Below are 27,140 nucleotides of genomic sequence, written 5' to 3' on the forward strand. Positions count from 1 at the left end.
GGCATGCACAAAACATGCAAACCCCCCCAATACACAGAATGCTTTATTTCAGTATGGACTGTGAGGCAAAGAAAACCCTGCCGAATCAAGAAATAGTCCAGGGAGCTTGAGATGGGCCAGATTCAAGCCTCTGTGGAGCCAGCACCTGAGCAATACAGAGGGAGCAGAACCAGTCACCGGCTGGCACCTCAGTCATCTTGGGCCGGTGGCAGTAGAGGTGGCAGCCACGATCGCAGCTGTCGCATAGCAGCAGGTTCTCATCATCATCCCCTTTTCGGCACACTAGGCAAGTCTGAAGGCAGGGAGAACAGACAGGGGTGAGGACCAGCCCCAAGCCAGGCAAAACCCTAATCAGAGGACATTCAAGGCCAAAGCAGACAGCACTCCCTCCCTTGCAGTATTAAAAGTCCCAAGAATTTCGCTCCTTCTTAACTAGATTAATTTCACCCAAGTCTTGGAATGGTGCAACCTTTCTATAGTTCTCCCAGCACAAACCTGACACACACATGCCTCCAAACAAGCCCACAAGAAAGATCAACGTACCTGGGCCAAGGGTTTCATGGGTTAACCATTTGCACTTACCCATTTACACACATTTATGTTTCCAGCCCTGAAACAACTCTAACCTTAGCCAAATGTTCTTTCCTTACCGCTCTGACAACTGATTTCTCCCAAGCAATAGAACGTTCCAGCTGATAAATGCAGAGAGACACTTGGGCCGCACTATGGCATCGCTCCAGTGTCTGGCGCCACATCCGCATCCGGGATGTGATTTCATATGCACTGAGGAAGAAAAAAAAAGAAACTCTTTAAGTTTTGAGTATGTGTAGGGGGAAAAACAGCCTTCCTTAGCAAAAGAAATTAGCAGCTTGCGGGCTTTGGGTTTAGCACCTGTTATCAGTGGCAGGATTGTTACGAGATCTTAACTTTCTCAGCTTTGAGCCTGGCAATGCTAAATACTCTATTTCTCATCAAGTCTGTTACTTTTACTTCTCACTTTATTAAACTTGACTTATCCTCTGTCCACAAGCTCCCATCACAAGGCAAAAGCTTCACATGATGAAAGTTGATATGTACTAATTAGTCTCAAACTAACCCAAAGGAAAATGGGTCTTTCCTTGACCCTTTTCAATCTGTTTTTTGGCCTGTTTATGGGAAACAGATAGCGATGGGTAGAGATATTCTACGGCTTCAACTGGAAAGGGAGAACTCCTGCTGATTTTTTTTCTGACTGATATTTTACTGACATTTAATGGACTAATTCACAGCCAGATTCTCAAGCATCTGGTACTGCTCTTTGTTAGTTTTGGTTTTTCCTGTCTCTATTCTGGCTAAGAGTTTGCTTCAGAGAAGCTAATCCAACAAATGGCAGTTATTTTGTGGTGTTATCCAAGATTCAGCACTACAGATGGGGACCCATGATACTCTCAGTGGGAATTTCTTCTCCCTCTGACCTTTATTCCCTCCCCCCTCATCACTGCTGTTGGGCCCACCAAGGCTCCCCACCCATCACCACTGTTTGGAGTTTTGTCCCGGTCCTGAATCAGTGTCCATGAAGCTGTGGTGCAGTGGAATAGGTGAACAAGACAAGATGGAAGTGATGGTGAAGGGGAAAGAAAATGTTCTTGAGCTGCTGGAACCACTGAATCTGTATGAGGTCAAAACTGACTGTAATTTGATCAAGTAAAGAACTTAGTGGTGAATGCGGCCTATGGACTAGCCACCTCTTTGAAAAGGAGATTGTAGGAGTTGCTAGGAGTGCCTTTTACCATTTGTGACTATTTAAAACTTTGGTTTCTCCTTGATTTAATGATTCTAGCCACACCAATCCATGCTTCTGTAACCTCCAGTTTGGACTCCAGCAACATTCTATGTAAGGTTGCCCTTGAAGATTATTTGGAAGCTACAACTCATGCAGCATACAGTAGCCAATTTTTCTCAGTTTTTGTCTCCCTACATAGACCTGCCCACCAATTTAGGTAATTTCAGAATTTCCTACTGAGCATACTTTCCCTCTGGGAGAAACACGTCACCTTTGTTAGTGCTTTAGCACTCTTTGTTACAGCATCCACCTTGTGAATAACCTTCCAGAACTGAAAATATTGTCGAAGGCTTTCACTGTCAGAGTTCATTGGTTCTTGTAGGTTATCCGGGCTGTGTAACCGTGGTCTTGGTATTTTCTGTCCTGACGTTTCGCCAGCAGCTGTGGCAGGCATCTTCAGAGGAGTAACACTGAAGGACAGAGACACTGTCCTTCAGTGTTACTCCTCTGAAGATGCCTGCCACAGCTGCTGGCGAAACATCAGGACAGAAAATACCAAGACCACGGTTACACAGCCCAGATAACCTACAAGAACCAACTTCCAGAATTGATTCAGAGTCTGCAAACTGGAAGGCATTATTCCAATGAGCCTTTTCTGCCTCTGCTGTTTGGGGCTTTGGAGTATGCTCTGATGTTTGGCAACATTTGTTGTGTTTGGGCTGCTGACCTGGTTTTCAAATGCCGCCTAATGATTTTCATAAGATGGTCTGAGTGTAATCAGAAGCAGCATATACATTTATTAATAAAAGTAAATAAAACATAAGTTAAATATTATGGCCAAATGCATGTATTTTGTCTAAATGACATTCTAATTTGCATAATCTACAACTAAAGGATGCACCGTGGCGCAGAGTGGTAAGCTGCAGTACTGCAGTCCAAGCTCTGCTCACGACCTGAGTTTGATCCCGACAGAAGTTGGTTTCAAGTAGCTGGCTCAAGGTTGACTCAGCCTTCCATCCTTCCGAGGTCGGTCAAATGAGTACCCAGCTTGCTGGGGGTAAAGGGAAGATGACTGGGGAAGGCACTAGCAAACCACCCCATAAACATAGTCTGCCTAGAAAATGTCAGGGTGTGACATCACCCCATGGGTCAGGAATGACCCAGTGCTTGCACAGGGCACCTTTACCTTCACCTTTTTAAAGGATGCACCAGAGATGCAAACGGCAAAAAAGTGGTTCACGACACAGAGATTTCTGACAATTCCCACTAAACCTCATTTACCAGTCAATGTTAATGTTCTCCAGATTTTGGAAATTCACCATAACATATACGTGTAGCACTTTCTATTGCCTAACATAGCTCATTCTCACAACCATTGCAGCACTTCTTCCTCACCTTATTAGGCTGACTACAGAAGTTATCAGAATTCTTGTCTCTAGATAGTCAACCCGCCCCCCCTCCCCTGCACACACAACCTCAAGAGACAGGGATACAACCCTGATTCTCAAAGCCAGGAGAAATTCAGTCAACAGTAAAGGACTTGCACTCACATTTCCGTGGTTCCCAGCTCCAGGGTACTGGGATTACTCAGCAAAGCTTTTTCTACCACCACCTCATGTGGGGGCCAGAGGGGCTCTTTGAGGTATCTCCGCTCCAGGTTCTGCTCCATGTCTGCCAGCCGGAGCACTGCTAAGTCTAGAGGGTGGGTAGCTTCACGGTGCAGAGCTGGTCCCTCACGCCGATTTTTTACAGTTATATCTTCCAAATGCTCCAGCTTGTGCTCACAGTACCGCAAGTCATTCCGAAGAGAATCAGGATCTGGACTTGTCCAGCCCTGTAGGAAAGGCAAAGAAATATCTGTGACATTGGAGATGGGAAGAGGATGGCTACAACATACTATGGAAACCTCCAGAATCATCTGAGAGTCTGTACTCAAGTATCGATAGATAGATACTACGGCATTAGCTAGAAAATATACAAAATTTGTCAATAAAACCGATTACATGATAAAATAATCTCTTTGAACAAAAATTATATCAATTAAAATTAACCTTATTAACACTAATAATCTTTTTCGAGCGGATTTTAATTGCTGCAGAACAATACTTGGCTACCTGCAAATAACACTGAGTCTTCCTCCCATAAGAGGAATTGCATTTTCTCTTCCTCTGGACTGAATTCCATTGTGTTAATGACAGAAAGAATTGTACTCAAGTGTCACCCACAACCAGCCGTTGCAACTTGTACCTGCTTTTCAGGTGGCACCCACCCAAGGAAAACTAAACTTACAATTTAACTCATACATACACATTGACACCAGCAATTTCCATGGCACTGCATTAAAGTTTCGTAAGAAGAACAACTATTCCCCGCCCCACACACGATCTAAAACTGACATCACAGAAGACCCCAGGACAAAAGCAAATAACCCCTCTATGGCTCATAGCAATATTTCTCATTAGCCTGAATTATTATCTCAATATGATAACCCTTGATTTTTTAACCCATGAAACAAGATGATACCTTCATGCAGGGCCTGAATAATTACAGCAGGTCTTGAGATCATGAGCCTCTCTCAGCAAACTAAGAACATACAGGGGGTCAAATGGGGTTCAAAGTCTTTGCACTAAAGCAATACATACTCGAATCTGCAGGTCAGCCATCAGCACCCGCTGCTCCAGTTCCTCCACCCACTGAAGCACAGAAAGGTCCGTCTCAAAGGCTCGCTCAGCCATTGACCACTGGGCCAAGGCTTCCTGGGAGACAGGGTGGCCAGCACCCTCGGGATGAGTCTGGAAGATGGGATCTAGGTGAGAAGCCAAGTAGAGATTCAGTCAAAAACAGCAGAAATGTAGTGGCACAGACCCTGGGACTGACTACCTCCCTCCAGCTCACAGGATGTGACAGAAAGGGTGGAAAGACTCATCAAGCCCACAGATTATTATCCTTTCTTGCTAATCCATGCAGGAACAAATGATGTTGCCTGGCACAGCCCAGAAAGAGACTATGCAGCTCTGAGTAAAAAGGTGAAGGACCTGGGGTACAGGTTGTGCTTTCGTCAGTTCTTCCTGTTGAGGGTCATGGTTTAGGAAGGGAAAGAAAAGTATTGCAAATAAATGACTGGCTACATAGATAGCGTCATCAGGAAACGTTCGGTTTTTTGGACTATGGGTCACACTTTTTTTGATGAAGCTCTTTTACCGGGAGATGGTTTGCACCTCACGAGGGTAGGAAAAAATGTGTTTAGTAAGAGCCTTGCAAACCTGATAAGGAGTACTTTACATTAAATCCTATGGGGGAGCGAGACAAAAACTTAAAGCCTGGTATGAAGCCAATAACTGGAGATGAGAACACTAAAGATTTACAGGGAGTGGCATGAATGCAAGAAAACATTAACTCATGGGTAAGTCCAGAAATGAAATCCTCAGGGCACATAAACCATGGATTCTGATGTCTCTACACTAATGCACAGAGCACAGAAACAAGCAGGAGGAGCTTGAAGTCCTAATACAGGAAGGGGATTGTGACCTAATAGGCATTACTGAAACTTGGTGGGATGACACCCAAGTGGAATATTAGGCTTGAGGGATACAACTTGTTTAAAAGAAATAGACAAATAAGGAAGAGGGAGGAGTAGCATTATATGTCAAAGATGTGTATACTTATGAGGAAATAAATAAATCTGAGCATGGAAGTTCAGTTAAGAGTCGCTGGGTAAAAATAAAAGGAGAAAGAAACAATAGTGATATTATGGTGGGGGTCAGCTATAGACCATCAAATTGGCAGAGGACTTGGATAAGACACTCCTAGACTACATTACAAAGTTCTCAAAGAGACAAGACACAATGGTCATGGGAGATTATAATTACCTGGATATCTGTTGGAAGTCTGTTGCCCCAGAGGGTTGGACCAGAACCATGAGAGGGAGGGCAGGAAGGGTTATGTCAGTGTTTGGCTCTCGTGGCCCTTTCTTACACGCCCAGGGTAGTGCCAATCACCACTTTGGGGTCAGGAAGCAATTTTCCTCCAGGTCAGATTGGCCAGGGATCCTGGAGGGCTTTTTTTTGCCATCTTCTGGGCATGGAGGTGTGGGGGAAGGTAGTTGTGAATTTCCTGCGTTGTGCAGGGTGTTGGACTAGATGATCCTGGTGGTCCCTCCCAACTCTATAATTCTATGATTCTAGGGAGCTCTTACCATTGGCAGCTCGGGCACACACCTCCCGTAAGTACTCCTTGTGCTTGGTGAGGTGCTTAAGCAAGGCCTTTTCACGGATCCCTCGTGAATGCAGTACTTGCATTATAGCCTCCAGCTCCTCTGGATCCTGCAGCCACCACCAGCCACTCTGCATCTCTGGAACAGAAGAAATAAGGAAGGAAGGAGAAGGAAGCTCGCTTAGAGCCTTATACTACTGCTCAGCCACTACTACTACAGTACAATATTTCTGCTAGCCCTTCTGGGGCTTGGGACAAGTTAGTATATACTAGAGGAAATGCATATCAGCTTTAATGCATCAGGTCTAGAAATGGAAGGGACACATCCAAGTCATATCGAATATCAATGCTAATGAAATTTTTTAGGGAGTGTTAACATTAAAAAAACAAGTTGCTAGTCCTCATGCTGTCAAATGAAAACACAAGGATGACCTGGTATTTTCTAGATGGCCTTAGCAACTAGATAGTTTGAGGACGCCTGCGACCTGACTGTTTCCAGGAGGACAATCCTAAGAGAGAGCACCATGAGAAGGCAGTCTAAAAATGTAGCTTATGCATCCTCTTTCAAATAAAAAGCCACCTTGCCTTTATTCTTACCAGTCCTTTTTCAAACCACATCCAATACATTTTTAAACCCCACGGCACTCCCATGTCCAAATTTTGTAATGGGGAGTACGTATACTGGTCTTACCTGTGGGTATAGGCTGTGCTGTCAGCTGTGTCAAGTACTTCTGTTCAATTTGCTTGAAGAGTTTAGTGGGGGGGCGCCCCCGTCGTCTGGGCTGTCCTAGAGATTCCTGGGCCTTACTGGGGGTGTCCCTGGCTCTAGTACTGTGACTCCTGGAGCCAGAATGAAGAGGAGAGGAGGCCAGCAGTGGCAATGTTGAGCTGGCTGAGGAGAAGCCATTCAGCTGTAGGGGAGGAGAAAAATAAAAAGGCACCAAACTAAGCTGGTCACAAGGCTCTTGGATTTGGGGGCGGGGGCTCAAATGAAGGAAGGTCAATATCTTAATATGTTCCCAAAATGATAATCATTGCTAGAGACCATCACCAGGAAGGATGGATGTTAGAACAACTGAATCCCCTAAGACTGACAAGAGACTGGCAAGGTCTGCCAGTCTGGCAAGGTCATTTACATCGAGCTGCCATCCTAAGAAGGATATAGAATCATAGAGCTGGAAGGGACCGCCAGGGTTATCTAGTCCAACCCCCTGTACAATGCATGAAATTCACAACTACCTCACCCCCAACACCCCCAGTGACCTCTACGCCATGCTCAGTAGATGGCAAAAAAACAACCCTCAAGGGTCCCTGAACAATCTGACCTCGAGGGAAATTGCTTCCTGACCCCAAAGTGGTGATCGGCACTACCCTGGGCATGTAAGAAAGGGCCAAGAGAGTGAACCATTGACCCTTAGGGCCAAGAGAGCGAACCACTGACGCAACCCTTCGTGCCCTCCCTCTCATGATCTGCCTAAATTCACAGAATCAGCATTGCTGACAGATGGCCATTTAGCCTCTGCTTAAAACCTCCAAAGAAGGAGAGCCCACCACCTCCCGATGAAGCCTGTTCCATTGAGGGACTACTCTTACTGTCAGAAAGTTCTTCCTAATGTTTAGCTGAAAACTCTTTTGATATAATTTCAACCCGTTGGTTCTGGGGCAACAGAAAACAACTCCATCCCATCCTCTACATGACAGCCCTTCAAGTACTTGAAGATGGTTACCATTTCACGTTTCAGTCATCTCCTCTCCAGGCTAAACATATCCAGCTCCTTTAACCTTTCCTCATAGGACTTGGTCTCCAGTCCCCTCACCATTTTTGTTGCCCTCCTCTGGACACATTCCAGCTTGTCTACATCCTTCTTAAATTGCAGTGCCCAAAATTGAACACAATACTTTAGGTGAGGTCTAACCAGAGCAGAATAAAGCATCACTTCGCGTGATCTGGACCCTATACTACTGTTGATACAGCCCAAAATTGCATTTGCCTTTTTAGATACCACATCACACTGCTGACTCATGTTCAGTGAATAGTCTAAGACCCCTAGATCATTTTCATACACACTACTGCTAAGACAAGTCTCTCCTATAATTATGCATTTGATTTTTCCTATCTAATGCAGAACTTTACATTTATCTCTGCTGAAATTAATTTTATTCGTTTTAGCCCAGTTCTCCAGCCTGTCAAGATCATCCCGTATCCTGCCTCATTCTTCTACCATATTTATTACCCCTCCCAATTTAGTATCATCTGTAAATTGAATAAGCATCCCCTCTATTCCTTCATCCAAACCATTTATAAAGATGTTGAACAACACAGGGCCCAGGACATATTCCTGAGGCACTCCACTAGTCACTCCTCTCCAAGTGGATGAGGAACCATTAACAAGCACTCTTTGGGTGTGATCCGTTAACTAGTTACAGATCCACCTAATAGAATCCAAGTGACATTTTACCAACTTGTCAACAAGAATATTATGTGGAACCTTATCAAAAAACCTTACTGAAATCAAAATAAACTATGTCTACAGCATTCCCCTTATCCAGCAAGCTAATAACTTTCTCAAAAAAGATGAGGTTAGTCTGGCATGACATGTTCTTGAGAAACCCATGTTGGCTCTTAGTAATCCCAGCCATCCTTTCTAAATGCGCAGGAACTGACTGTTTCATGATTTGTTCAAAAACCTTTCCAGGTATACATACTAGGCTGACGGTTGGTAGTTTCCTGTATTCTCCTTTTTGCCCTTCTTAAAGATGGGGACAATATTTGCCTGCCTCCAGTCTTCTGGCACCTCACCTGTTCTCCAAGAATTCTCAAAAATAATTGACAGTGGCTCAGAAATTATATCCGCAAGTTCTTTTTGTACCCTTGGATGCAATTCATCTGGCCCTGAGGACTTTGTTTCATTTAAAGAAACTAGGGGCACTTTCACACAGCCCAAATAATGCACTTGAAATCCACGTTCAGTGCACCTTAACAATCGTTTGCAAGTGGATTTTGCCAGTTCACACAGTAAAATCCACCTTCAAAGTAGATTGAAAGTGCATTATTTGCCCTGTGTGAAAGTGCCCTAGTGGTGTTTATGTGCTATCCCATGCCAAGCCTAGGCTGCAACTCCTTTCCCTCATCATGTGTTCTGTTTTTGCCATGTTGAGCACCGATTCCCTCACAAGGGAAGACTGAGGGAAAAGTCCTTTCCTTTCCTTTATCCCTTAGAAGCTCCATGATCCATTGATCTTGAGAAGCATAACTGAGGGAAAGTAGGAATTGAGCATATCGTATACCTAAAACCAGCCCTCAGGGATACCACTTCAGCATTTATCTATTTAATTCAATGTATATCAAGCCCTCCCGCAGCAAAACTGGGCTCAGGGCTGCTTTCAACACATACAAACAGTAAAATTGATTTTGGCAAACTTTAAATCACTTCAGCGACTCCCAGTTTCAGGGGCTGGTCTCTTCCCTCCCCCCCACACCTGGTTGGCTGGAAGGAAAGAATCCTTGCAGCAAAATACCCCCAGTTCTTGCCCATTGCCCGCTTCCCAAGATCTTGCCAGGAGTTTATTCTGCCTGTTGCTCAGTAACCCCTCAGCATCAGCCCTTTTCTTAATGGTCCCACCATTTTACTAGGAAGCTCAATCCACTGCTGGATATTTTTCATAGTTGAGAAACCCTTCCAAATAATCAGCCTGGCTTCCTTTAATTTCTCTGTGAATAGTATGAAAGGTGTTCTCCCTCTGATATCGGATGTTCCCAAATTCTATGATAGTTCTTGCAACTGGGGTGGCGGGTCCAACTGCTACCTTGAAGAGATCAGAGATGCAATCTGAGTTAGAAGGAGAGCCCCATCCTAAGCCCCAAGCACGGTTACGCAGGTACAAACTGTAACTGTTATATAAGAAGTGCCCATACATAACGAAACTTTCCCAGGATGCTAAGTCTCCAGTTTTATAAAAGAGTGAGGTCTTTAACCCAGAACAAAACAAGGCCAATTCCTTGCACTTCCCTCATGGAATTTCCTTCTTTTCCCAACTTCTCCAGCTTAGGTCAATACTGGGAGCTAGTAGGGAGACATTTCTAGCTGGTGCTCACCTGCCGGGCTGAAGCCTTTGGCTGGTCCCTGGCTGGAGGCTTGCACAGCTGGGCAGCAGCTTTTGGAGAGGGGTGGTCAATGGAGATAGCAAGGGGAGAGTCATTGCAGGATGCCCTGGGCAGCATATTGAACCAGGTGACCTGAGTTTCTGTGGCACTTTCATCCTCTGCAGCAAAGTCTGGCAGTTCTTTTTGGGGGGCTGGGTCCCCTTTACCAGGGCTGCTGTCTGGGGTGAGCACAGAACTGTTAAGCAGTGAAGATGCCTGCTGTGTCTGGCTGAGCCAGGACAGGAAGGCTGACTGACTGAGGTCATGCTGCGACTGGCCCAGTGACAGGGAGTCCTCCAAATATCCATTGATGGGCATGGACTCATCCAACTTGGGATGGAGTGGCTCTGATTGCAGCGACCCCACATTGTCCCTCCATGGCCGGCTCCATGACCATGAAGCTGTGCAGTTCATGTGATCAATGACTGGTGTCTCAGTGGTCTCCTTCTTGACTGGTGATAGTTCATGTTCCTCCTCCTTTGAAGCCTCTTCCTTCTCCAGCACATTCTTGGGTGAAGCTACTTGGAGAGCAAGGAAAGTCAGATATTTAAAAAATATATTTGGGTATCACGTGGTGGTGAAATATGAAGCAAAGTAGGTGAGCTGAGGCATTACACATTACATGTGCCTCAGGGCAGAATGACACATTGCAATGTCCAAGTACCCCAGTGCCCCTTCCGAGTTACACAGAAGCATTGGGAAGGGGAACATAGCTGCAGTATAAAGTACAGTTTTCTAATATACCTCCTTCTAAAACAGCCCCCCCTCCACTGGAATAACTCCCACACACAAAGCCCCACAACGATGGCTGCTCTCCATTCCTTAATAAAATCAGCCAAAAATAATAGCTCAATTTAGAAGGTATAATGCACTCAAAAGGGCAAAACGAGACATTGTCTATTTTATTCTTTTTGCCTGAAATCCCAGATTGCCCCATGGTTCTTCTCTGAACTTATCACATCAGTTCTTGACCTATCTGTCCTACCAGCTGTAGCAAATTCCTTCCTTGTGAGCACAAGTTCTAAAGGAAGAAGGAGCAGTCCTGCCTCAGAGACACAAGAGGAATTTATTTTTCCTCATCAAATCAAGAGATGGTATTTATAAGACCTTCTCTGACCTCTAAAAACAAAAAACAAAAGTACACTGTAGACCCATCATACCTGTTGAGGCCTCACAGCCTTCTACAAAGATCCCACCCAGATGGGGCAGAACCCAATACCGGCGTCGATATCGATCCTGCCCAAATGATGAAGCCCGCAACAACTGTGAGGCATGTAGTATCTTCTTGCGGAAGAACATCTGGCGCTGCAGCAAGAAGAAGAGCACCAAAGGTGTTAAAGATCATCAGTAGGGAAAGCTCTAATGACAAAAGGAGGTAGCAACACACTATTAAAAGCTTTCCTACTGCCAATCACTAACCTAGAACCAATCACTGCCATTCCCTACTAAGCCTAGCAGAAACCATGGCTTCCTTCCCACCTTTCAGTTCATATTTACTCAACTTTCCAACCCCAAACATTTACCTTGGAAAGCTTTTCAATCTGTCTTTCCAGTTCAGGCACACTGAAAACTGGAGTGTCATTCTGAAAAGACAAGGAAAGGTGTTAAGGGTTTGATTTCATCTTACTTCCTGATCTTGGCTAACATGCTTTGGAAACACAAAAACACCTATGTGGGAATGAATTAGGAGGGTGTAAGACAGAAAGTCATATGACACCTGTAACTGCCAATGGCATAGCAATATACACTGAGAGGCCTTTCTCCTAATGTATCAGGGGTTATATATCTGTATGTGTACGTATATATAAAATACATTTATTTTTGTGTCAAGTCACAGCTGACTTATGGTGACCCTGTAGGGTTTCCAAGGCAAAAGACATTCAGAAGTGGTTTGCCACTGCCTGCCTCCACGTCACGTCCCTGGTATTCTTTGGAGTTTTCCCATCCAAATACTAGCCAGGGTCAGGGCTGAGAGTGTTTGACTGGCCCAAGGTCACCCAGCAAGTTGCCATGGCAGAGCGGGGATTTGAACCTGGGTTTCCAAGATCCTAGTCCTACACCTTAACCACTATACCATGCTGGCTCTCTCTCAGGGCTTTAAGGACAGGAAAAAAATCTACACCTAGAGTATTGTGTTGAGTTTTGGGCACCACAATTTAATAAAGATGTAGACAAGCTGGAACGTGTCCAGAGGAGGCCAACAAAGATGGTGAGGGTTCTGGAGAACAAGTCCTATGAGGAAAGGTTGAAGGAGCTGGGTATGTTTAGCCTGAAGAGGAGAAGACTGAGAGGGGATATGATAACCAAGTACTTGAAGGGCTGTCATATAGAGGATGGTGCCGAGTTGTTGTCTGTTGCCCCAGAAGGTCGGACCAGAACCAATGGGTTAAAATTAAATCAAAAGAGTTTCCATCTAGATATTAGGAAATTTTTTCTAACAGAGCAGTTCCTCAGTGGAACAGGCTTCCTCAGTAGGTGGTAAGTTCTCCTTCCCTGGAGGTTTTTAAGCAGAAGCTAGATGGCCATCTGTCAGCAATGCTGATTCTATGACCTTAGGCAGTTTATGAGAGGGAGGGCATCTTGGTCATCTTCTGGGCATGGAGTAGGGGTCGCTGGGGATGTGTGGGGGAGGTAGTTGTGAAATTCCTGCATTGTGCAGGGGGTTGAACTAGATGACCCTGGTGGTCCCTTTCTACTCTGATTTTATTCTATGATTCTAAGTTTACCATTACATGAACATCTACATGCAAGGACTAGTTTTATACAAGGCATGCACCATATTGAAGCAATCCATTGATCCAATGAAAGTTAAAGCCGTTTCATTTACTCTGTGTGTCTCTCTCTAGTTCCGCAAAACCAGAACTGGCTCTGCCAAACTTGTTATTCATTAGTAAAGCAGAGGTTCTCAGTTAAGCAATCACCTCATTATCTTTTCGGGTCTTGTACACTCTGGTCCTTTCCTCCTCTTCCATGTCCTCATTCTCCTCTGTGATTCGTGAGCTCCGCCTCCACCGGCCTTCCTCCAAGCCACTGATTTCTGACTCAGGCCGTCCTGTCTTCTTGGCTAGGGCAATCTTCAACCTAGTATGGAATAGCCATTATGCTTTAACCAACAGCCCTTATGGTGTTCACTCAGGGCAGGAGTTACAATCAGCTCACACAGTCTGGCACTAATTTGCCTATTCGTATCCAGTAATTTCTTTAGATGACCCACAAAACAAGGGGAAGAAAGCTAGAAGTGTTTTATCCCTAACCCCATCCTCTGGAAAACCAAAGACCGTAGAAGATAAAGCAATTCATAATCACTTGGGACTCTATGGTCACAGCTAGATTCCACAGCACAAGGAATATTGTGATAATCTAATCTCTGCCCAGTATATTTTCATGCATCTTCAACTAAAAGCTTCACCCACCTCACAACGTAAACTTCTGGGCTTTCTTGAGTCACCCAGATTACATTGGACCTAAGTTAAAATACACTGGTACCTACCTGCGCAGTTTGCCCTCAATAATCCATTTGTTTCTCCTAAGGTTGGACATGTTCTCCAGAGTCCTGTCAATTTCACTGTGGGGAGGAAGATACAGAGGATTAAGAATGTACATTAGAGAAGGGCTTTAATAATCAAACAGGATTATCCAGGACTGGATAAGAATCCTCTTTGACCAATTCTGACATTCAGCACATTTCGTATTATGAAATTCTGAGTTGTTGTATACTGATGAGAATATGGAAACAACAGGGTGGACAAGCTTCTATCCTGGCACTGTATTCTTTTACACTCTGCAAGAAAGGTTTGGCACAAGGAGTCCCTATCTGCTTCGCAGTTAGACCACTATAGTCAGGAACATGATGCATACTGGGATGCAGTTAATCTTCACACAACATGGGCTTAAAGATGCTGAATTAGCTCCCTTGTACCCTTTCCCCCACTGTGCATGTGGTAACAGCATCCTGGGACTTGTCCTCTACACAGCCATGTCTCTGTAATGCAGAGCAGATTGTTATGTAAATGTGTCCCTGATAGACAATTCAGAACATTTCCTGGTCTACTACCACTTACTTGATGATAAGGGCACTGCTGTTAAGTTCGTTGACCAAGAAAGCCAGGACAGAAGCCTTCCTGTCTGGGGGCAGTGCCTGGAAGGGTTTAGTGCGCAAGCTATCACACAGATCCTCATCTGCCCCATAACCCACGAGGAAGCAACGAAGAATCTCTGACACAGTATCACGGTTCAGACTTATCTCAGAAAGTTTCTCACCAAGGATCTTCAGTGACTGGTAAGAGAAAAGAAAGAACAGAATAACTGAGGGGACTTCGCAAATACTATTTCATACACACAAGTTATTGTCCTGGTTCTGCAATGTCACCATCAAAGTTTAACAGAGTACACTGTAGTTAAGGGCACTGCACTGTTGACACAGAGTTCCTCAAAAAGCCAGAGACTAGAGCAGAAAGGACCAGAACTAGGAGGCTTCTCATCCCACTAGAAGGTCTAAAGTCGCAACATCATCTAGGAGTTCCTGCCTGTAGACTGAGTGGGAGTAGAAACCCGGTCCTTCCATGGCAGAGAACTGATATTCCCTGGAACCTTGATGGATGCACTAGAACCAATATTCTACAGTTTGGAACAAGATGTTGGCCATATGAGTCATAAGAATAGAGAATAAAACTGCTGCTTTCATACTGCCCTTGTACAACTCTATGGTGATGCCACACTTGGAATACTGTGTACAGTTCTGGTTACCACATCTAAAAAAGGATATTCCAGAGCTTAAGAAGGTACAGAAAAGAGCAACCAAAATGATCAAGGGGCTAGAGCAACTGCCCTATGCGTGTGTGTGTTAAGTGCCGTCAAGAAGCTTCCAACTCATGGTTATCCTATGAATGAAAGTCCTCCAAAATGTCCTACCTTTGACAGCCTTGCTCAGATCTTGCAAATTGAAGGCTGTGGCTTCCTACTGCCCTATGAGGAGCGGTTAAAATGCTTAGGGCTGTTTAGCTTAGAAAGAAGGGGAGATATGATAGAGTCTATAAAAATATGCATGGTATGGAGAGGGTTGGCAGGGAGACGTTTTTCTCCCTCTCTCATAACACCAGAACGTGGGGTCATCTGCTGAAGCTGGAGGGTGAGAGATTCAAAACTGATAAAAACTAAGTTGCACATACCTGTAACTGTTGTTCATCTAGTTGTCTCCTGTGCAGGCATACATTGGGACTGCGCAAGCGCAAGGCCGGCCACGGAGAAAGATTTTCATCTTCTAGAAAGATCGGATCCCAGGAAATCTCCCCCTCCCCCCGCCCATGCGACCTTCCTGCCCAAATGGTGACATGACGAGGGGGGAGGGAGTGTTCCTCCCTCAGTTCTCCAACCTGCCGCCACGGAACTTTTCTCCAGAGATGTCAGGGAGAGGTCCCACAGCAGCGAGGGAGGGAGGGGAATGAAGTGTGCCTGCACAGAAGACCACTAGATGAACAACAGTTACAGGTAAGTGCAACTTTGTTTTCATCGATGTGGCTTCTGTGCAGTCCCACATTGGGAGAGTAGCAAGCTCACTTACTAGGAGGTGGGTGTGGGACAAATCACCGGAACAATGACTGCAATACCACTCGTCCCACAGCTGCTTCTCTGCTGCTCCACATCAATCGCGTAGTGTTTAATAAAGGTCAAGGGAGTGGACCATGTCGCTGCCCAACAGACGTCTTTAAGGTCCAGTCTGGAACCGAAGGCGGTGGAAGCAGCATACGCTCTGGTGGAATGTGCCTTAATCTGCAAAGGACAGTCAACGCGAGTGTTCTCATAGTCCAACTGAATCGCAGAGGAGATCCTTCTAGAGAGAGTCTGAGACCTCGCACAGCGACCTTTATGTTGGCCACTGAAGCAAATAAACAAATTGTCATGCACCCTGAAGTCCTTTGTTCTTTTTAAATAAAACAATAGGGCTCTCTGGACATCCAGAGAGTGCAGTGTTCTATCAGTGTCCGATTGGGGGTTCAGAAAGAAAACCAGGAGGACGATGTCCTGAGATAGGTGGAAGGACAACACAACCTTAGGGAGAAAGGCGAGGCTAGGTCTGAGGACCACTCTATCAGGATGAAATTTAGTAAAGGGCGGGTTGTAACGGAGTGCAGCCAAATCACTCACCCTTCTGGCTGAAGTGATGGCCACTAGAAAAGCAGTCTTATAGGATAACAAAGACGTCACATGTGGCCATGGGTTCAAAGGGGCGTCCCATTAACTGGGTGAGTACCAAAATTAAACTCCATTGAGGTATCGGAGGCGTTACAGGGGAATAAAGGTTTGCCAGACCCTTCAGAAGCTTTTTAGCATGCAGGTGAGAAAAAACTGTACCCAAGTCTAGTCTGACATGAAAGGCTGAGATTGCTGACAAGTGAACTTTAATCGAAGAGTTTGAAAGTCCAGAATCTTTAAGGGATAACAAATAATCAAAAATATTAGAAAGGGAACACTCGTCAAGGATGAAACCCTTCCCTGCCACCCAAACTGAAAAACGTTTCCATTTTGAAGCATACGACTTTCTGGTGGAAGCCTTATAGGAATAGGCAAGAACCTCTGCCACCCTGTCAGACCAGTCATTCAAACCTGGATCCTCCAGGCCGCTAGATGCAACGATTGTATGTTGGGCAGACTGCATTTCCCAGAAGTAGGTCTTCATTGGGAGGAAATATTACATAGCTCCCCTTGGCCAGGGCCGCACGTGCCGCAAACCAGGTCCTCCTGGCCCAATAAGGGGCCACCAGGATACAGTCGGACCTGTCCATCTTGACCTTAGCAATGACCCTGCTCAATAGGGGGAATGGAGGGAACACATAAAAGAGAGCTCCCAACCACTGTAGTTGAAATGAATCCCCCATTGAGCCCGGGCCTATGGCCACTCTGGAACAGAACCTCGGACCCACTGTGTTGTAGTGGGTCGCAAACAGCTCTATTTGAGGTTTGCCCCACATGTGGGGTAGTGGATGAAGGTAAGCAAGATTCATGTACCACTTGTGGGCATCCCCCATGCGTCGGCTCAGAGCATCTGCCAAAATATTGTTTTCCCTGGTGATGTGTATAGCTGTGAGAGTGATGCGGTGCAAAGCGGACCACTTCCAGATCTTGGTAGCCTCTGCGCACACTGCAATGGACCCTGTGCCCCCTTTCTTGTTTATAGAACACTGAGCTGTTGTGCTATCCGTGGCGACTTGCACCAGCTGACCTTCCAGTTTCTCTGCAAAGGAACAGAGAGCAAGTCTAATGGCATGTAACTCAAGCAAGTTAATATGAAGAGCAGACTCACTAGGTGACCTGACCCCCTGCACTTGAAGTCTCTCACAATGGGCATCCCACCCTAACAAGATGTATCTGTAAAAAGTTGACTCTGAGGACTAGGGGTGAGGAAGGGATTAGACTCCAGAGACCACCACTGCAGGGACCAGATTACAGGGAATAGACAACCTTTTATGTTGTGAATCGACATTTAACCTGAACGTACACAAGAACCAATTTTGCAGCGTAATGTCAGGTCTGTATCTCAGTTAGTTTCGTTTTCCCACCAATTTGCCTTCAAGGTTTGTTTTGCATTTTTGGACTCTTTGAAGCCGACAGTAGTCCGTGAGAACCACGGCGCCTTTGTGCTGTTTGTAATCTGTAATCTCTTGAAGCTGTACTGTGCTGTTGAATGCTTTTTTCAATGCTTTTATATTATCAAGTGCAAGCCAGTTTGCCCCATTGCTGTCTTAGGTTCTCTGTGCTCTGCTAACCTTTGTGACCAGTAAAACCAGCTTCTTTGGACATCTTCGTCTCCTGTTGTGGTTTGTGGTTCTCGTTAAGCCAGGTGCTCACACGTACGCATATGCAGTCGGGCAAAAACCACTACAGCAGTTGTCAAGGCCATAAGGCCCAGCAATTTTTGCACATTAAGAACCCTCTGGTAACTATTCGTGGAAAACAGACGCACCCATTTCTGGATGACCCTGATACGCTGAATGCTCTGGCCTGAACCGAATCCAAATGGGCACCTATAAATTCCAAAGACCTAACTGGGCACAGCTGTGACTTAGAATAATTGACCAGAAGGCCCAGGCCTTCAAGAGTGTTTGTAACCATGGACACATGACCTAAGAGGGCATCAGAGGATTTGGCCACTAACAGCCAGTAGTCGAGGTAAGGGAAGATCACACATCCCTGCAAGGTTAGGTGGGCAACTACTGCCGCAAGGCACTTAGTAAATATTTGAGGAGCTGTTGCCAACCCAAAGGGAGGACATTATACTCATACTGTTCTCCATCACAGGTGAATCTCAGGTACCGTTTACGGTCATCGTGAATTGCAATGTGAAAATAAGCGTCTTTGAGGTCTAAGACCACAATACCACATATGAGCATCCAACATGGGCAGGACCTCAGTGAGGGTGAGCACATGAAACTTCTTGATTCTGAGAAACTTATTTACACCCCGCAAATCCAATATGGGGCGTTTACCACCACCCTTCTTGAGAGTAATAACCATTGTCCCAGTCATGCAGAGGTGCCCTTCTGATTGCCCCCTTGGCAAGGAGCTCCTGCATTTCCTCCTTTAGCTGCTCAGGAACCGGCGTGGAAACAGTGGCCAAAGGATAATGAGGAGGCAATTAATGGAATTCTAAAAAATAACCACTCATTATTATTTTCAAAACCGAGTAATCATTATTGACCACAGACCAAAACCGGGACAACCTGTTTCCAAACAACATTCCCTCATGTAGTCATGCTTGTTTGCCCTTAGCAGGACGGTTAGGGGAAGATCTCGCTCCCTTCAAAGGTCTAGATCTGCCGGAGAACGGGTGAAACTGTGAGTGATGCTGGTCAACCCCTTGATATCTGTAGGGAGGGATGGGCTGTTGCCCCTGCCTTTGAAAATACCTGGGCTTATAAACAGGTTGCTGTGGAGTGATGCCAAGTGATTTGGCATTGGACCTATTCTTCTTTAACCTGTCCAAAAAAGTACTTGTCTGGTCACTGAACAAGGCACTGCCTTCGAAAGGCAGATCCTCTATGTGTTCTAGTATTGTAAGGGAGAGCTGATGCCCTCATGCCTAATCTTATAAAAGTTTTCAACCCTCTTGCTGCAGATGCCAGTTTTACCCAATTTGCATTAACAATATCAAGAATGCTCTTAATCATACGAAGGGCCACAGGGCCCGCATCTGGGGCATGCTAAAGGTCTATGATAGTGTCCACAGGACCAGAGTTATCGGCCTGATAGTCAATGTTCAGAGCTCTTACCATACAAATTAACTGTTCAGCATATAGCTTGACATCCCCTATGGGAGAAATTGGCTTGCTGTCCCCCACCATGTTGTCGGGGGAAGGTTGGGAAGCCTGCGACTCGACCTCGGAATCCGGTAAGAGTCCTTCATCTGAGTCTAACTGAATCGGTTCCATCAATTGTGAAAGGGACCGCCTACTTGGGGCTGCAACAGCCCGGCACCGAACAGGACCTTTAGCCGAAGAGGCAGCAATATTATACCTAGGGCTAACCCGACGTCGAGGGCTAGGAGATGAACGTCAACATCGATGATAGGAGCAGGGCTCACATGAATGGCTCAAGTAAGAACAACTGTGCCCGGGTGAATGATGCCAAGAACAATCCCCGGGTGAACGATTGTGATGGTCCCAGCGGTGGCGTCTTGACTCTGAAGCACCGACGCCATCGGCAGATGAATAGGAGGTATAACTCCTCCATGAAGGCGATCTGGACCTCTGTCTCGGGGATCGGAGTCAAGCACCAGAATAGCGAGGACTGATGGAGTCGAGTCGACCTTGATCCTGACGCTGAGGAGGTGACCACTGCCCAGGATCCAGGACAGGCAAACAGTGAGGACTGATGGAGTCACATCGACCTCAATCCCAACACCAAGGAGGCAACTGTTGCTCAGGATCCTGGATAGGTGAACTACAGGGTGACAAAGATTGTTGTGCCATGGCATCGTCAACCACCCCTGGGGACTCACGGTGCCGAGGAACTTCCCTCTGGCAGGATCCCAGCCGTGCAGGAATCACGTCCTGGTAGAGACCCATAAGGTGTTCAAGCGGAAAATGCAGAAAAGTCGGACTTACGCTCTTCAATTTCGAGCAACTCTTAAGCAGAGACACCAGAATCTTATGAGGAGGCGAGTCATCCAATACAATTGGAGAAGGCGTTCCTCTCTGAGCGACAGCACCCTAATGCTGTGGGGCAGTCTCCTGCTCCAAAGGTGACCGGTGCCGAACATCATCCTTCGGTACCGAAGGTGCCGACTTTGAGGACTTAACCTTTTTGGTCGAAGATTTTGACAGATTTATCTTTAGATTTTTGGTGAGACTTCTTCTCAGCTGGTACTTGTAGAGATCTGGCCACCATTGAAGTCACCTCTCCCAAAGGGAGAGAAACTGCTGAAAGTGGGCATTTAGAAGGAGCATCTGGTCTCGGTGATTCCTCATATAAATGGGCCTTTAGCCATGAAGATCTAACTTGCCGCGCCTTAGGGGTAAGTTGGGCACAGGCCTTACATGAAGAAGCAATATGTCACTCCCCGAGACATAGAAGACAGTTGCAATGGCCGTCATTCTTGGCCATCTTCGTGCCACATGTGCGGTAATTCTTAAATAAAGGAGCTTTTTCAGACTTCGAAGGCTCCATGAGAGAAGAAAAAAAGTTTCTGAGGTAAGTAAGCAGCACCAATCAGAAGCACGTACTCTCGCCTTGTCGGCAGCAAGAGAACTGAGGGAGGAGTGCTCCCTCGCCCCTTGGTCATATGACCGTTAGGGCAGGAAGGTCGCATCGGCGGGGGGGAGGGGGAGCTTTCCTGGGATCCAATCTTTCTAGAAGATGAAAATCTTTCTCCGTGGCAGACCTTGCGCATGCACAGTCCCAATGTGGGACTGCACAGAAGCCACATCAATGAAAGGAAGTGTTTCTTCACACAACACATAGTTAAATTATGGAACTCCCTGCCCCAGGATGTGGTGATGACTGCTAACTTGGAAGGCTTTAAGAGGGAAGTGGACATGCTCATGGAGTGGACATGTTCATGGCTATCCATGGCTACTTGTCAAAATGAATACTCGTCATGATGCATACCTATTCTCTACAGTATCAGAGGAGCATGCTTATTATATTAGGTGCTGTGAAACACAGGCAGAATGCTGCTGCTTTCGTCTGGTTTGTGGGCTTCTGGTTGGCCACTGTGTGAAATACTGCTGGACTTGATGGGCCCTGGTATGATCCAGCATGGTTTTTCTTATGTTCTTATAAGGACATTGTCCCAGATGGCCCCTCCTTGGGTCATCTTGGGCCCTCCCCGAAGCCCGCTACCTACCTGGGCAGCCCGGGAACTGGGGAAAGATGCCGCTGCTCCAGCCACAGCCAGCTTGGGAGCCCAGGGTCCTGCTGCAGCTGCTGCCACACCAGCCGGCCATCGTCCGGCCGCTCAACCCCCCCTTCTCTTTCCCCTACAGGGCCGGCCCAGGGACGACGGCCAGACCACATCCCTTCCATGGGGGGCTCTGACGCCAAGGGGGAGGACAGCTGGAGGACGCCCGAGCCCTGTGCGGCCGGACAAGCTGAGATGCAGCAGGCCGCATGCCCAGCTGCCAGGTAAGCTCACCGGCCAGCTGATTGTTGGGCGGGCATGTCCAGGGCAGGGCCTAGGAGGGAAGAGCCCCAGCAAGCTTTGCAAGGCCTGAGAAGGGCTGAGGGAAACCCAGCCAGGGTCTTTTATGGACTCTGGGGGGTGGAGTCAGGAATAGAGGAAGCGTGGGGCTACAGGGCCCCAGCCCTACATAAGGCCAGTCGAGGGCTGAGGCCAGGGAGGATGGCCACGGGTCAGGCTGGCTCGCTAAAAGCCTGAACCCTGGCAAACTCTGAGGGAGACACTAGCTCAGACTCCCCCTCAGAGTGGTCTGAGGCCGAGGAGGCTCCACTGGACAGACCTCTCCTGGGTCCTGGTGGAAAAGGGGGGCATCTCCGAGATTTGAGACAAACTCAAAAACACTGTTGTTTCCCTCAACTGTGTTAAATGATAGCATCTTGCAGTAACATTTTCCGGACGAACAAATGCTTCTATTTTCTCCAGTTCTGGAGAAGTGTAGGAAAAGTAATTACTAATAACAGCAAAAAAGCTTAATTGCTTGCTGTCTCACCAATCACACTGTTTGGATCTGCAATCTTTTATCAGGTCACACTTTTGATGTGAACTTCCTTTTCAAAAACTGGAATGTGTGAGCTGCCATAACATCCAGTTATCAATACAAATGGTCTCCAGGGAAGAGTGGGGGTGTGTATGTTATTCTGAACCTGAAAAGTAGGTAGGACAGTTGTTCCCAATGTTTTCTTTAATAAGCTAGGAGCCCAAAGTGGAATTCTGTCTTTGAAATCTCCTTTGTCACTCCAAAGCTCCACCCTCCCACTTGATGCTTGATGGATTTTCTGTGTGGCTACTCATCCTTTGCTATGACTGCAGCAGGCTGCTGGTTAACAGAGCCGGGAAGAAATTTTACCTAGAACTGATTGGCTGATGGACCCTGCAGTTTTCGCCTTCCCCATAGCAAAAGGATAGATTTGTTTGTTTACATGGTTAAAAAGAGTATAACTATCACAACTGGCTGCTGGCATTTAGACATTGGCTGGGGAAGATGGTGCACATTGTGCAGGGTGGGCTTCTGGCAAGACCAAAAGGGGAGTCCCCTTAAGGGGCTCTGGGAGGCAGGACAGCCAACATACATTTCAGTGTATCACAACTACCCATTACCTTAACATAGCCAAAATTATGCCTTTTTTAAAAATATACACATCTATACTGATTACAGACCTCAGCCTTTTTTTGCTCAGAATTTGAGCTGCCCAAGCACAGTGTTCATACAGGAGATATTTAATCACAGCTTCGATAACCATATGTCAAGATTTTGTGTGCATGCACATGCACATACAGGGTACTTTAGCCTATGTAACTGCTTACGGACATGACAAATGGCCCTACCTGACAGTAGGGAGGCAGGCCAGGGTCGTAGAGTGCAGCTTTCACCAGCTTAACCAGGAGGTCCAACACTTCACCCAAACTATCTCCTACATTGAAAAGCCCCTCTTGCAAGGTGCTCAAGCTGGGAACTTCCTTGGATACATCAAAGCCAAGAACCTTGCCATAACTGTGTAGGAACTCCACAATGGCTAAACAGTCCGAGAAGGCATGGCTAGGCAATATCAGCCCAGGGATGCGGGAAAATTCTGGCAGAGGCTGGAAAAGATTGGTGAAAGACAAAACATCAGTACAGAAGGCACAGAGTTATGACCTAGCAGAACAAAACAGCTAGCCTTGCCTGTACTGTATTTTGACATGGGAAGGGGTTGTAGCAATCTAAGCTGGGGCTACATTGTCCATGAATAAGGTAGAAAATAAGAACAGTTTTCCAGTGTTGCTAAGAAGCACATCTCAGGATCTCAGTGACAGAACTAAAACAAACACATACACACACCCCAGTGGCTGAAAGATAATAGATAAGCTGAAGCATTGATTCCCTTCTGCAAAGTCTGGTGTTTTCCTTGGACAGAGAAAAACTGCTCATTTAGAAGAAGGGATTTCTTAGATACAACCGAATGATATTAAAGGGCTCATAGTTTTCTACCTTGTCACCAGTGGCTCTTAAGATTTAACTGGGCAAATCCAGAAGATGGTCCACATTTTTCAACAAACACGGATTATTTCTTTAGGATTGGCAGTCAAGGGACTTCTCCCCTTTCCACATCACTGGCTGCACTGGCAGGGGACAGAGCAACACACTACACCATGACATCGAAACACTAGTAAGGTGTCCCAGTTGTGAAGTTGAAAGAAATTAAGGACAAAATTGTTGCTTTCAGCATTTGATGTGACATGTAGTTTGTGCCAAATGGCTTAGATTTAGATATAGAAGACAGCTTCCATACCATCAATGGGTAGGGCTTCAGCAACCTGCACTGCTCTCTCCCTGCAAATACCAAATACGTTTCCCTGACCCTCATGACTATCTGTGTCACCTTTCATAATTTTCCCTTGTCCAAACGTTTAAAATTATCTAAAAACTGGAATATTAAAAGCAGAATGAATAATAAAAAGTAAGGGAACTTGTACTTAAATGGACATGGACAAATGTCCTGAATGGAGAATTCAAATTATTTTTGCATTTGTGCATTCACTAATGTAGAAACCGTAACTTTTCTCCATTAATTGTCAGGTTCCAAAAATCAAAGCTTAGACATGCTTCCAGCAGAAATATGTATCACTGCTAAAAAGTGTAAGTAGCACCAAGTAAGTAGCACCCTTTGGTCCTTAACTTCTAAGACAACACATGGCAGCATGGTGTAGCAGTGAGAGCATTAGACTAGGATCTGGGAGACCCAGGTTCAAATCTTCACTCTGCCATAGAAGCATGCTGGATGACCTTGGGTCAGTTACACACAGTCAGCCTAAACTAGCGCATAGAGTGGTTGGTATGAAGGGATAAGATGGATTCAGGGAGAATTATGTTGCAAGCTACTCAGGGTTCCCCATTGAGGAGAAAAGCAAGGCATAAATATATAAAAATCAATCAATAAGTAAGATCTCATTTAAGAACTTGAAGGAGGTGTTCATATGTGTCCAACAGAACTGAGCTCTTGTGTGTCACATCATCACTGTGGCCAAGTAGCTCAACCAACCTGGTGATCCCCTAGACACATGTCCTCGGTGGGCTTCTTCATCTCTTCCAGAATCATTTGCTGCCGCTGCCGTTCTTCCTGACGCCGCTGAGCTAGAAGATTCTTGTCCACTTTCCGAGGTACCTTGGCTGATACGGCCACCTTTTTCCCCTTGGGCTTTATCTTTTCTTTGAGCTTCACTTTCTCCTTTGGCTTCTCTGGCTTAGTCTTCTCTTGCTTGCTGTTTTTCTCTGGTTTGTTGTTCTTCTCCTTCTTTAGCTGGGGAGAAAAAAATGCCAATTGCATTGGCTTCAGATCGAGTTCCGGATTAAGTTCAATGTACTGGTGCTTACCTTTAAAGCCCTAAATGGTCTGAAACCTTTGCAGAGCCACCTCTTCTGTAATACCCCCCAAAGAGCCTTGCGCTCTTCTTCTGACAATCTCCTGGTTATCCCTGGCCCAAAGACCATTCTCAACCAGGCTTTTTCAGCTGTGGCCCCTGCCTGGTGGAACTCTCTGTCCAAGGAGACCAGGGCCCTAACAGTTCTTTCCCAGTTCTGGAGGGCCTGCAAGACAGAGATGTCCACCAGGTCTATGGTTGAGGACAGCAACAGGTTTACATCTCTGGCATTCTATTCACTGGTCCGGACCTTTACGCTTCCCTCTTCCAGTATCTTCCCCCAGCCTCCTCCTTTCTTTGTTTTAACCAGGCTGGGTTGTTGTTATTCCCTTATGCTGTCTGAAATACAATCTGGATGTTTCAGTACTGGGGTTCAACAGATAAGGCACCAGTATTTTAGAGTTGTTATCTTTGCTTGTGTTTTACATTTTTGCCATTTTGTTTGTCACTGAAGATTGTTTTATTCTTGTTGTAAACCACCCTGAGCCCTGCTTTGGCAGGGGGAGGGGGGAATATACCATATTTTTCGCTCCATAAGACGCACTTTTTTCCTCCTCAAAAGTGAGGGGAAATGTCTGTGCGTCTTATGGAGTGAATGTGCATCTTATGGATCCTAGCCTGGTCCATCCGGGACTCCCAGAGCCAGGCGGAGGGACCCCTGCCCCTCCCGCCAGCCGGCTGGGCGCGCCGTAATAACGTGACCCAGCGTTCCCCGCCCCGATGGCCAGCTGGGAGGCGGGCGGGGCGCACAGAGCTGGGTGCATTGGGACGGTGCGAGCCGGCGTTCCCTGCCCCGACGGCCAGCTGGGAGGCGGGCGGGGCGCACAGAGCTGGGCGTGTGGGGACTGCGCGAGCCGGCGTTCCCGCCCCGACTGCCAGCTGGGAGGCGGGCGGGGCGCAGAGCTGGGTGCATCGGGACGGCGCGCTCGGAGGCGGGTGGGGCGCACAGAGCTGGGCGCGTTGGGACGGCGTGAGCCGACGTTCCCCGCCCCGACGGCCAGCTGGGAGGCGGGCGGGCCGCCCAGAGCCCGCTGGGCGCATCGGGACGGCGCGAGCCGGCGTCTCCCGATCCGACGGCCAGCTGGGGGGGGGCGTCTTATGGTCAGGTGAGTCTTATGGAGCGAAAAATACGGTATATAAAACATTATTATTATAAGGTTCATATGGGATTGTGCAAAATCTGGTCACTTTTACAATCATGACCCACCTTGGGCTTTTTTTTAACTTCCTTAGCTTTAGCCTCTTTGATCTTAGTAGGTGCCTTGGCTTCCTGCTTCTGCTTATTTTGCACCTAGAAAATGAACAAAGCATGAACAATACTACTCATGAGAGATCTTTCCACACACCTATAAGGGATGACTCTTCAAGAAAGGGGGTAAATAACTGTTACTTCGTCTTTACAAAATCAGTTCCCAAAACATTTACTAAGGGCACATCAATGAAATCTGGACTGCCTGTACACCTTTAAATTACGAAATTACTTTCAACAGCTTAATACTAGTAATCGCTCCCATAGTCTGCCAGCATACACATTGCCTGGATTTACCAAGCAATCAACTGTGGAGTTTTGTACTATAGAATGGAATTTGGCATTCTGAAAATATTAGCTTTCACCAAATGTTTCTATATAACTGTAGAGAAAAATCTGGAAACATAAAATCAAGGTAAAATTTGCTCCCCACCTGTACTTATCGCCTGCCATTTTTCCTTCTCTCTATGAATCTAATCCTTTTTGGAAACACTCCATCCTTTTAAAACATGGATTTTGAAAACAGAGTTACAAAAGAGCTTATTTCATTAGATTCCATGAATGGGTTTGCTTGATACTAATCTGGTAAACCATCAAGGAAGTTCCCAGCATCTCCTGTAAATCTCAGCAAAGGAAGCACTACTTTCACTTTGGAAGCATTCCTCTCTCGGCCCCATCAAAAGTCATTCCCTTCCTAAAC

At 46.3% G+C, this 27,140-nt stretch overlaps 1 protein-coding gene across 1 annotated transcript in view; it reads right to left on the minus strand.

Moving 5' to 3' along the window:
- BAZ2A (bromodomain adjacent to zinc finger domain 2A) overlaps positions 1-27,140 on the minus strand; it is an 87,912-nt gene that overhangs the window by 2,297 nt on the left and 58,475 nt on the right. The window contains exons 12-26 of the mRNA XM_056853969.1: positions 26,399-26,482; positions 24,813-25,070; positions 23,119-23,373; positions 14,180-14,394; positions 13,609-13,683; positions 13,040-13,199; positions 11,642-11,701; positions 11,279-11,423; positions 10,071-10,636; positions 6,666-6,885; positions 5,958-6,113; positions 4,405-4,568; positions 3,313-3,596; positions 651-783; positions 146-292 (exon numbers count right to left, since the gene is read on the minus strand). Coding sequence (XP_056709947.1) covers positions 146-292; positions 651-783; positions 3,313-3,596; positions 4,405-4,568; positions 5,958-6,113; positions 6,666-6,885; positions 10,071-10,636; positions 11,279-11,423; positions 11,642-11,701; positions 13,040-13,199; positions 13,609-13,683; positions 14,180-14,394; positions 23,119-23,373; positions 24,813-25,070; positions 26,399-26,482 — 2,922 coding nt within the window. The remainder of the gene's footprint in view (positions 1-145; positions 293-650; positions 784-3,312; positions 3,597-4,404; positions 4,569-5,957; positions 6,114-6,665; positions 6,886-10,070; positions 10,637-11,278; positions 11,424-11,641; positions 11,702-13,039; positions 13,200-13,608; positions 13,684-14,179; positions 14,395-23,118; positions 23,374-24,812; positions 25,071-26,398; positions 26,483-27,140) is intronic.

The sequence above is a fragment of the Euleptes europaea genome, chromosome 1, assembly GCF_029931775.1.
Source record: "Euleptes europaea isolate rEulEur1 chromosome 1, rEulEur1.hap1, whole genome shotgun sequence".
NCBI classification, from domain to species: Eukaryota; Metazoa; Chordata; class Lepidosauria; order Squamata; family Sphaerodactylidae; genus Euleptes; species Euleptes europaea.